This window comes from Perissodus microlepis, unplaced genomic scaffold (genome assembly GCF_051167445.1).
Source record: "Perissodus microlepis isolate ML-2025 ecotype Zambia unplaced genomic scaffold, ASM5116744v1 scaffold_30, whole genome shotgun sequence".
Classification (NCBI taxonomy): Eukaryota; Metazoa; Chordata; class Actinopteri; order Cichliformes; family Cichlidae; genus Perissodus; species Perissodus microlepis.
Window position 1 is genome coordinate 100,566 of NW_028182052.1, and position 11,962 is coordinate 112,527.

The 11,962-nt window shown below is 37.0% G+C and overlaps 1 protein-coding gene across 1 annotated transcript; it reads right to left on the reverse strand.

The window, feature by feature from the left end:
• Positions 1 to 486: 486 nt before the first annotated feature.
• On the reverse strand, positions 487 to 2,514 carry LOC146360541 (uncharacterized). Its single transcript, XM_084922764.1, has 4 exons — positions 2,460 to 2,514; positions 1,392 to 1,727; positions 735 to 845; positions 487 to 596 (listed from the first exon to the last, which is right to left on the reverse strand). The coding sequence occupies exons 1-4, from the start codon at positions 2,512 to 2,514 to the stop codon at positions 487 to 489; spliced, it is 612 nt and encodes a 203-aa protein (XP_084778890.1).
• Between the last annotated feature and the right edge of the window lie 9,448 nt (positions 2,515 to 11,962).

Consider the following 11,962-nt stretch of genomic DNA (forward strand, 5'->3'; position numbering starts at 1 on the left):
TTATCCAAACTGTGACTGAAGCAAGAGCACGAGTTTCTGTTTAAAAGGTTGAGTATGAAGGTAAAAAGAAATATACAGCACGTTGATGTGCTGATATGTGAGATCTGCCAGAAGCAGGAGGGTCGGTCAAACTTCATCAGAAGATTGGACATTTTCATAGTTCACTGCTCCATCATCAACCTCATCTTTGCAGATCTGTAAAATACAGAATAATGAACGTCATTAAAACTGTAACTGCGTTTTGCATTTAGCACAATCAGACTAATAAGCCGACAAAGTAAAGATTTTCTTTTATCCTGATGGGTTCTATTTGTTCATGAGCCAGAAAATACAGTTTTATCCAAAATTCAGTGTGATCGCCTATTTATTGTGTATACTTTGTCCGAAAAAAGTTAACAAACTCACCGTGTTTTCCTCCATCTGTGCTTTTTTCCCTAAAAGGACCAAGTAAGGAGTCAACTTTAGCTTCCACAAACAAAATCTTGTTCATATATGGTTATTCTCACCAACTCTTATCCAGATGTTGACGATCACAACAGCAGCATTAAGTGCTGCTAAACCCAGAGCCACAATGATGAGCCTGTACAAGGACCAGCCTGGGAAGATAAAGAAAACACGAAAAGCATATTTTAAATGTATTTTTCTTTGCAAAACACACAACACAAACCTCAAACTTTTCATTCTGAAATTCAGAAAGCGGAGGAAAAATGATACAGAGGACAAGTTGGCATTACTTTGTAATTTTCTTGAACCTTCCATGCTTTCCAACTCTTTTGTCCCCAGACCTGCTCTTATTGTATTTCCAATTGTGATTTCCAATTTAACTGTTGTAATTGTTTCTTCACCTAAATGAAAAAAGAAGATTCAGTGGACCTTTCACTAATAAATTGTCTGTATAAATTGTCTGTCAGTTAAAACTTTAAGTTGTTAAAATAAGCAAATAATGTGAAGTTACTTTCAAAAGTTCATCATAATCATTAAAATCTCTCCTCCTTTCTTACCTGATGAATGAGGGCTGAAGGTAAAAAGCTGCTCTTTGTCATCTTCTGTTGTTACGTTACACTTACAGTCAGAGTTAGATATGTGACTGTATAAAGAATTTACAAAAGTCACAGTAGCAGAGCAGGACGACTGTAATGTTTTTATGTTTGAGTAATCTCTATTCAGACCTTCACTGTAATGGATCCACTTCACTTTGTGTTCACAATGTCCATGTACCTGCACAGAGCAGTTTAAAGTCACCTGATCCCTGCTCTTCTAGTCACTGGTGAAGATAAACGCAAGAAGAATTAAAAAGTATGAATACATTTCTTTTCACTAAATGTAATGTTTCATTATGTTGCTCTAACAACACAGTTTGAACTCCAACATATTGTGGTGTAAATACTTACTGATGACATCAGACAGATAAACCACAGCATCTGGACCTTGCTGTCTCCCTGGATTGCCTCTAAACTGTCTGCAGGTGTAACGACCAACATCCTCAGCTGTGACCTTCTTTATAACCACTGAACATTCTGCTGTAACACTCAGTCTGTCTGATTTGACTGTTTCTTTGATCTGTCCAAGATTAACCAGCTCTACTGCTGGTGTGCCTCTTGAATGAATGAAGAGCCAGGTGGTAGTGTCACAGTTGTGATGATTTTTGACCACGTTTTCACAAGGCAAAGTGACTTTATCTCCATCTCTGACAGTGAAGGAGAGTGAAAGATCTCCACTTAGATCTCCTGAGAATATAACAGAGAAAAAAAACAATACTTGTCTGAACGGAGACGATTTACATTCTTATTACAAAAGAACTAACAAAAAACTTGATTTGGGTTGTCAAACAAAAGCCCAGCTCTCTTGGATTTCAAAATAAAGTAAAACTCAAAAGAAGAAAAAAAATCTCTTACATGTTACATGTATCCTTACCTTCAAACTGAAGCACAAATATAAAAAAACACAGACCTTGTAATACATCTAGATACACGGAGAGCTTCCTTTAATTAGTGAATCATGATGTCCTCATAAAGACTTTCAGCTTTCTCTTAACAACCAGTTCAAAACAACAAGTTCAGCTGATTTGCTCCACAAAGACTCCAAAGGAGGAATATAAAAATAAATGCAGAAAGCAAACAGAAAGTATCACAGCATAAAAGCTAAAGTAGGTAAAAGAAAATTGATGTAGAAATTACACCTATTAATTGAGACAAAACAAGAGTTTGGTGACTATTGTAACTGAACATACTTATCAATATCAGACGTCTATCATTAAGACAGTGAATTATTCAAAACTTCTTAATGCATCTGTTAATCTTAACAATAATCTAATCAGTAAGTTAGATGCTGATAAAGTGTTACAGTAGGAAGAGGTTTGCAAAGCTAATTAATTTTCATATCTGAAAATGTGTGTTTGAAATTTGTTGTTGATATTAAGTAAAAATTATGTTTTAGAGTATTTGTAAAGGTTTCCTTACCTGAATAAAGAAGCAACAAAAACAGAGAAATGTTGAAGAATTTGTGTTCAATCATCACGTTTTGTTCTGGTTTTCCTTCTCATTTTGTCACATCTATAACTGGCAAACTCTGTTGTACTTGTCAAAGACACATGCCTATCTAGTTTACTTCCTGTCTCCTCCTCATTCAGGCTGTGGTTATTTTCAATGTTATGGTTATTTCTTGTATTTATTTTTTAATGTAGATCATATGAATTCCCTCAGTTTTTCAAATGTGTAGACCCCTTCTCAACCAAACTGACACTGCAGTCTTCCTAATTTTGGTGGAGGTAAATAAGAGTAATTTTATAGGATATTAAATAATGTGTTGTAGAGTTTTATCTCCACTAAAGCCACAGCACACTTCCTGCCCACTGCCATATATCAAAGTATGTATTTGTACCAATTGTCTTGTGCAAACTCATATTGCTTGTTCAGTGTTTAACAGAATCCATGTTGGTGATGGTAAGCAAGACTTTGCTCTTTTTTTTTTTTTTTTTTTGGTAATTTATTTCAACATGTGAACAATATACAAGTACATTTAGAAAAGAAAATAAGAGAGAAAAAAAATACTATACAAATTACATACAAAAAAACATACATGTTGAAAGGGAGTGGGAAGAAGTATACACTTATTTAATCCCACCCCTTTGCCATAAATTATCAGATAATATTTAGTCAGCTTCCTTACTGATATAATTTGTAATAAAAATAGTGAACAGATTTCTGATATACTATTTACTGTAATATCACATCATGAGTTTTTTGTTTGTTTGTTCGTCTTTAAATAGAGACATTCACTTAATTTAAATATTTTCCTTTTCTTTATAGTTTGAGAAGATCATATTTTTATAACTCTTTTTGAACAGTTTTATGTTTGGACATTGCTTTAATTCCATATTCAGACTGTTCCATAGTTTCACTCCATGAACAGAAACACAAAAGCCTTTTCTTGTAGTACGTACCTTCATTGTTTTGAAGTTACAAAAACCCCTTAAATTATAACTTCCTTCTTTCAAAAAAAACATACTCTGAATATTACCTGGCAGTTCTTTATTTTTTGCTTTGAATAGAATTTGTGCTGTTTGGAATTTCACTATATCGTCAATTTCAGACTGCAAAAATAGTGAGTTTGTATGTTCCCTATAACCTGCATTGTGGATGATTCGAATTGCTTTTTTTTGAAGAGTAAAAAGTGAATGTAATGTGGTTTTATAGTTATTGCCCCAGACCTCTGCACAATAGCTTAAGTATGGTGAAACCAGTGAACAGTATAGAATATGAAGTGATGTTCTGTCAAATACCTGTTTTGCCTTGTTTAGTACTGCAATGCTTCGTGATACTTTGGAATGAATATATCTTACGTGAGCTCTCCAGTTAAGTTTTTCATCTATTATTACCCCCAGAAATTTATTTTCACTGACTCTTTCAATATCAACACCATTTATTTGAATCTTTGCATTTGTATTTAAACTACTATTTCCAAATAACATCAGTTTAGATTTATTCAAATTTAATGATAATTTATTTTTATCAAGCCAGAACTTCACTTTACTTATTTCATTAGTCATATCCTCCAATAAATTCTGCAGATCATCACCAGAGCAAAAAATGTTTGTATCGTCAGCAAAGAGAACCATTTTTAATACTTTGGACACTTTACAGATGTCGTTAATGTACAAGTTGAAGAATTTTGGACCCAAAACTGACCCTTGGGGTACACCACAAGCAATGTCCATACATAAGGAGCAACCACCATTTATTTTCACAAACTGCTTTCTGTCACTTAAATAACTCCGGACCCAATCTAAAACTACCCCTCTGACACCATAACGTTCCAGTTTTCTTATTAATATATCATGATCTATAGTGTCAAATGCCTTTGTCAAGTCTATGAATAACCCAGCCACATATTGCTTTTTGTCTATGGAATTTGTGATGTATTCTATTGAATCTAATAGTGCCGATGATGTTGATCTGCTTGATCTGAATCCGTACTGACTCTCAGTGAGTAGTTTATGTTTATCTATAAATTTTTCCAGTCTGTTTTTAAACAGTTTTTCAAGAACTTTTGAGAATTGAGGTAGTAAAAAGACAGGCCTGTAGTTTGTGAAATGGTGTTTGTTTCCAGATTTGTATAGAGGTATAACTTTTGCTATTTTCATTCTGTCTGGAAATCGACCAGTTTGAAATGATAAATTACAGATGTATGTAAATGGTTTTATAATAGCCTCTTAATGATTTAGCTTGTTTAATTCATTTTTAATTAGCAGCAGCAGAGCGGGGGAGGTGTTATCCACAAATGACCAGAATAAACATAAGTGGGAATATTTTGTATTTTAGATTGCTTTACTTTCTTGCAACCTAAAAAAAAAATGTTGTGCTTTGTTTATTTAAATATTCATTGTGATTCCTGGTTTGTATGATATTCATATTAACTTCCTGTAGTCCTTTGTGTATTTAGTTCTCAGGTCCTAGTTGCTTTGGCTTTATTCCTCCCTTAATTCAATTCAATTCAATTCAATTTTATTTATATAGCGCCAAATCACAACAAAAGTCGCCTCAATGCGCTTCATAGATACAGAGAAAAACCCAACAATGATATGACCCCCTATGAGCAAGCACTTTGGCGACAGTGGGAAGGAAAAACTCCCTTTTAACAGGAAGAAACCTCCGGCAGAACCAGGCTCAGGGAGGGGCGGCCATCTGCTGCGACCGGTTGGGGTGAGAGAAGGAAGACAGGATAAAAGACATGCTGTGGAAGAGAGACAGAGGTTAATAACAGATATGATTCAATGCAGAGAGGTCTATTAATACATAGTGAGTGAGAAAGGTGACTGGAAAGGAAAAACTCAATGCATCATGGGAATCCCCCGGCAGCCTACGTCTATTGCAGCATAACTAAGGGAGGATTCAGGGTCACCTGGTCCAGCCCTAACTATATGCTTTAGCAAAAAGGAAAGTTTTAAGCCTAATCTTAAAAGTAGAGATAGTTTCTGTCTCCCGAATCCAAACTGGAAGCTGGTTCCACAGAAGAGGGGCCTGAAAACTGAAGGCTCTGCCTCCCATTCTACTTTTAAATACTCTAGGAACAACAAGTAGGCCTGCAGAGCGAGAGCGAAGTGCTCTAATAGGGTGATATGGTACTACAAGGTCATTAAGATAAGATGGGGCCTGATTATTTAAGACCTTGTATGTGAGGAGCAGGATTTTGAATTCAATTCTAGATTTAACAGGAAGCCAATGAAGGGAAGCCAAAACAGGAGAAATATGCTCTCTCCTTCTAGTCCCTGTCAGTACTCTTGCTGCAGCATTTTGGATTAGCTGAAGGCTTTTCAGTGAGTTTTTTGGACATCCTAATAATAATGAATTACAGCAGTCCAGCCTGGAAGTAATAAATGCATGAACTAGTTTTTCAGCGTCACTCTGAGACAGGATATTTCTAATTTTAGAGATGTTGCGCAAATGGAAGAAAGCAGTCTTACATATTTGTTTAATATGTGCGTTGAAGGACATGTCCTGGTCAAAAATGACTCCAAGGTTCCTCACAGCGTTACTGGAGGCCAAGGTAATACCATCCAGAGTATGAATCTGGTTAGATACCATATTTCTAAGATTTTCAGGGCCGAGTACAATAACCTCAGTTTTATCTGAATTAAGAAGCAGAAAGTTAGCGGCCATCCAGGTCTTTATGTCTTTAAGACATTCCTGCAGTTTAACTAATTGGTGTGTGTTATCTGGCTTCATGGACAGATAGAGCTGGGTGTCATCTGCATAGCAGTGAAAATGTATGCTATGTCTTCTAATGATACTGCCTAAGGGAAGCATGTATAATGTAAACAGAATTGGTCCTAGCACTGAACCCTGTGGAACTCCATAATTAACCTCAGTGGGTGAAGAGGACTCTCCATTTACATGCACAAATTGGAGTCTATTAGATAGATATGATACAAACCACTGCAGTGCAGTACCTGTAATACCTACAGCATGTTGTAATCGCTCTAATAGGATATTATGGTCGACAGTATCGAACGCTGCACTGAGGTCTAGCAGGACAAGCACAGAGATGAGTCCACTGTCAGAGGCCATAAGAAGATCATTTGTAACCTTCACTAAAGCTGTTTCTGTGCTGTGATGAGCTCTGGAACCTGACTGAAACTCTTCAAATAAACCATTCCTCTGCAGATGATCTGTTAGCTGTTTGACAACTACTCTTTCAAGGATTTTTGATATGAAAGGAAGGTTGGAGATTGGCCTATAATTAGCTAAGACTGCTGGGTCTAGAGATGGCTTTTTGAGTAAAGGTTTAACCACAGCCAGCTTGAAGGCCTGTGGTACATAGCCGACCATTAGAGATAGGTTGATCATATTTAAGATCGAAGAATTAATCAATGGCAGGACTTCTTTGAGCAGTTTTGTAGGAATGGGGTCTAAAAGACACGTTGATGGTTTGGAGGAAGTAATTATTGAAGTTAACTCAGAAAGATCAATTGGAGAAAAAGAGTCTAACTTAACATCAATGGTACTAAGAGTAGCTGTAGATAATATTACATCTGTGGGATGATTACTGGTAATTTTTTCTCTAATGATAAAAATTTTATTTGTGAAGAAGTTCATGAAGTCATTACTAGTTAACGTTAAAGGGATGGTTGGCTCAACAGAGCTCTGACTCTTTGTCAGCCTGGCTACAGTGCTGAAGAGAAACCTGGGGTTGTTCTTATTTTCTTCAATCAGTGATGAATAGTAAGATGTTCTGGCTTTGCGGAGGGCTTTCTTATAAAGCAGCAAACTATTTCTCCAGGCTAAATGATGATCCTCTAAATTTGTGGCACGCCATTTCCTCTCCAGATTACGAGTCATCTGCTTTAGGGTACGTGTTTGAGAATTATACCACGGAGTCAGGTACTTCTGATTAGAGACCTTAGTTTTCACTGGAGCTACAGTATCCAGAGTCGTACGTAGTGAGGAGGTGAAATTATTAACAAGATAATCAACCTCTGTTGGGGTAGCGTTCAGATAGCTGCTCTGCTCTGTGTTGGTACAGGGCATTGAAGATGATAACAGTGGGTGGATTATATTCTTAAACTTAGTTACAGCGCTTTCAGAAAGACATCTACTTTGATAAAATCTACTCTCCACCGCTGTGTAATCAATTATTGTAAATGTAAATGTTATCAGGAAATGATCAGACAGGAGAGGGTTTTCAGGAAACACTGTTAAATGTTCAGTTTCTATGCCATATGTTAAAACAAGATCTAGAGTGTGATTAAAGTGGTGGGTGGGTTCTTTTACATTTTGAGAGAAGCCAATTGAGTCTAATAACAGACTAAATGCCATGTTGAGGCTGTCATTTTTAGCATCTACATGGATGTTAAAATCACCCACAATAATTATTTTATTTGAGCTCAGAACTAAATTAGATATAAAGTCTGAGAAATCAGACAGAAACTCTGTGTAAGGCCCAGGTGGACGATAGATGATAACAAGTAAGACTGGTTTCTGAGTTTCACAGCTGGGGTGGACAATGTTAAGCATCAGGCTTTCAAATGAATTAAAAGTCTGTCTTGGTCTTTCATTAATTAATAGGCTGGTGTGAAAAATTGCTGCCACACCGCCCCCTCGGCCTGTGCTTCGAGGTTTCTGGTAGTTAGAATGACTCGGGGGTGTTGATTCATTTAAACTAACATAATCATCCTGCTGCAACCAGGTTTCTGTAAGGCAGAGTAAATCAATTTGTTGATCAATTATTAAGTCATGTACTAACAGAGACTTGGAGGAGAGAGACCTAATATTTAATAATCCACATTTCACTGTTTTACTCTTTGGTTCAGATGTGGATACTGTATTGTTCTTTCTTTTTGATTGTTTATGTTTAAGTTGTTTGTTGCTGGTTTTTAGTTTGTTTTTTGTCTTTTTGGAAGCTGACACAGTCTCTATGGAGATGGGTTTTTGGGGGGGTAGCAGGAGGAGAGAAGCTGCAGAGAGGCGTGTAAGACTGCAACTCTGCTTCCTGGTCCCAACTCTGGATAGTCATATTTTGGGGGGTTTAATAAATTTGTCCATATTTCTAGAAATGAGAGCTGCTCCATCCAAAGTGGGATGGATGCCGTCTCTCCTAACAAGACCAGGTTTCCTCCAGAAGGTTTGCCAATTATCTATGAAGCCCACATCGTTTCTGGGACACCACTCAGACAGCCAGCAATTTAAGGAGAACATGCGGCTAAACATGTCACTCCTGGTCTGATTGGGGAGGGGACCAGAGAAAACTACAGAGTCCGACATTGTTTTAGCAAAGTTGCACACCGATTCAATATTGATTTTAGTGACCTCCAATTGGCGTAACCGGGTGTCATTACTGCCGACGTGAATTATGATTTTACTGAATTTACGTTTACCCTTAGCCAGCAGTTTTAAATTTCCTTCAATGTCGCCTGCTCTGGCCCCTGGAAGACAATTGACTATGGTTGCCGGTGTCTCTAGCTTCACATGTCTGAGAACAGAATCACCAATTACCAGAGTTTGACCCCCGGCGGGTGTGTCACCGAGTGGGGAAAAACGGTTAGACACATGAACGGGTTGGTGGTGTACCTGGGGCTTCTGTTTAGGACTATGCTTCCTCCTCACCGTGACCCAGCCGCCCTCTTTCCCCAGCTGCTTGGGGTCTGCCGGGGAACAGCTAGCGGGGCCTACGCTATCTTCGGCTGCACCAGCTACAGGGGCCTGGCTAGCTACGGGTGAATGAAGGGTGCGAAGCCGAGTCTCCAATTCAGTAATCCTGGCCTCCAGAGCTGCAAATATGCTACATTTGTTACAGATATCATTACTGCTAAAGGAGGCTGAGGAGTAACTAAACATCTGACACAATGAGCAAGAAAGTGCAGGAGGGACAGGTGAAGTAGCCATGGTGCTAACGAGTCGGCTACGAGCTAAGCTAAGCTAGCGAAACAGTACAGAGACAGTGAGTGAATACTTTGGCTATAAATTAGGTAGTGAGTACACAGAAAGTGTGCTTCGGATGAAGCACGTGAAGATTATACTATGAAAGAAGAATGTATTTAAAAGTTGTTAATTAAATTGCTAAGCAAATAAGCTACTCAGAAACACCACTGTGTTTGAGCAGGAACAGGAAGTGATACTCTACCGCAGAGCGAGCGAACACCAAGTGTAATGTAAAAGCTAGTTCTGTTCATGTGGATGCAGTGGCAGGTTTTCACATTTTCAGTGTCACTCATCCAAGTGACTGCTTTAGTCTCATCCTTTCCCCATCCTTATAACACTGGATTTGCATAATGACTGAAACTAGCACCCCTGTTTAGCTTTCTCATTTCCTGTCTTATTTTGTTGAGCATGTGTTCCATGTGTGCATTGTCTTGGGTTTTGCTTCCTTTGTTCCTTTGTTTTCCTTTCCTCCAAAGTGACTTTATCTCCATCTCTGACAGTAAAGGAAAGAGAAAGATCTACTGAGAATATGCCAGAGAAGTAGAAATGTTACCATTACTTTTCAGAGTGCAGGTTAATGACATACTTAAGCAGAGAGAGTTTGAATTTGGATGTTTATTTTTTCATTTTTTTGGACTGCAACAATTTTAATTTGCTTTGCTTAAAGAAACATCACTGGCATCTTATTTACATAAAGAACACTCATTTATGAAAAAATAAAATATGAAAAAAAAAGTTCTTCATTTTCTTTTGTATTTGTTTTAAACCAGCTAGTGTATGTGTCTATTTGGTAGCTTAGTTTCTTGCAATTATTATACAGCACCCCCTTCTGGACAACAGTAATTGTTACAAAAATAAACGAAACTGGTAAAAAATAAATGAATAAAAATAGAATGTTACATGGGGAACTTCAGCCTAACATCTTCCATTATACACTCGACTACTAGACATAAAACTAATAACAAAACAGTGATGTTGAATGAAAAGTGTGGATCCAAAACAAAAGCCAAACTTTTATTGGGGCAAGGAAAAATCCAACAGGGACCAGATAACAATATCCATCAAACAAAACTGAATATACAACAGGAAATCTCACAAGCAGACAGACAGCAAGCATAGAACAGAATGAGTGGTTACATCCACAGGAAATGAAAGGGAAACAAACACTGCCGCAACTAATCGATTAAGCAAGTATACACTCCAGTAGAAACGTGTGTTTAAATACACAACAGGTAATGAAGGAAGGTAAACTAGATGGGAAAACAAACACTGCTGCAACTAATCAAGGAGGCAAATACAAAGGAAGTGAAATTTATTAGAAAGTGCAAGGCAACAAAAATAAAACTGTAAATAAAAGAGAACAATCCAAAAAAGACAGAACAGAAAATGTAATAGAAAATATAATATATAAATCTAAATAATATAATATCCAATATAATTCCAAACTGAAAACACTGTTGTTGGGTTTCCTATTGTTGTATTTTGTCTATACACCCTTGTGGTTAAAAAAACACCTAAGGTCCAAAAACTTTTGCAGGTTCAGGGAAAGTTCATTAGTCCTGGTTAAAGTAATATACTTGGGTATGGTTGTGGTCATGACTGTAACTTTACTGAACAACTGTTTTCACTGACTTCACAGATGACAATAAGCTTGTCATGTAATGAAATAAATGTATTTGTTCAATGTTATTGATCTGATCAAGGTCTAAATAATCCAACACTAAACTTTGATCGGAGCAGGTGCTTAAATCTGTTCAACACTGACCAGTGCTGTTATTTACTTTGTTAGGCCACTCTCCAAGTCAGTCAATGGGAAAAACATCCACCGTCCACCTTTTCCACCATGTGTCACTTTGCACTACAAAATCTCCAACAATTGTTGGATGTGTAAATATGATCAGATGTTGTAAAGGTCACACTAGCTGAGCAGGTAGACTGATATCCACACGCCATTGTCATTGTTATATAGTCATTTCACAGTGTATTTGTATTCTTCATATGTGGACACAGAGCAGTTTAATGTCACTGTGTGTGTAGCCTGTGTGTCCTTTAGATATTCTAAACTTGCAGTGGATATTGTCTCCTTTCACTTTAACTCTCATATGTATGTGTCCTGATTCATGATCAGTCTCAGGTGTCTTGAACTGAATTTCTTCATTTAGATAAGTTTAAGCCCTTTGTGAAAAAACCTGCTCACCAGAGGGAAGGTTTGTTTTCAGTAGAGAAATGCAACCAACATAATAAAACTTTCACATTCATTCATGTAAAATTCTGTATGTCATACAGGTAAAGACATATCCTCCCACTCTGATGCCTGATTCCATTTAATCCTGCTTTTGATGCTTACAGTAATGAGACACAAATGTTTGAATGATTGTTTATGGAAAACATGAAACTAAACTTATAAATTACTGCAGTTTTAGAAAATTTACAGGCAAATAGCTTTATAAAAACATCTATGTACATCATTTCAAAACTTTGAACAAAAGATAAAATAAAAATGAAAGCCTTTCAAATGTTACAAAACAAAATGTGTCACAAATTCT

Excerpts from the sequence above, each read along its gene's own strand:
- LOC146360541 (XM_084922764.1), bottom strand. The coding sequence starts at position 2,514 with ATGATTGAACACAAATTCTTCAACATTTCTCTGTTTTTGTTGCTTCTT. Across the intron at positions 1,728-2,459 it reads TTTGTTGCTTCTTTATTCAG|GAGATCTAAGTGGAGATCTT; the intron begins GTAAGGAAACCT and ends TTATATTCTCAG. Across the intron at positions 597-734 it reads AGGTTCAAGAAAATTACAAA|GCTGGTCCTTGTACAGGCTC; the intron begins GTAATGCCAACT and ends TTATCTTCCCAG.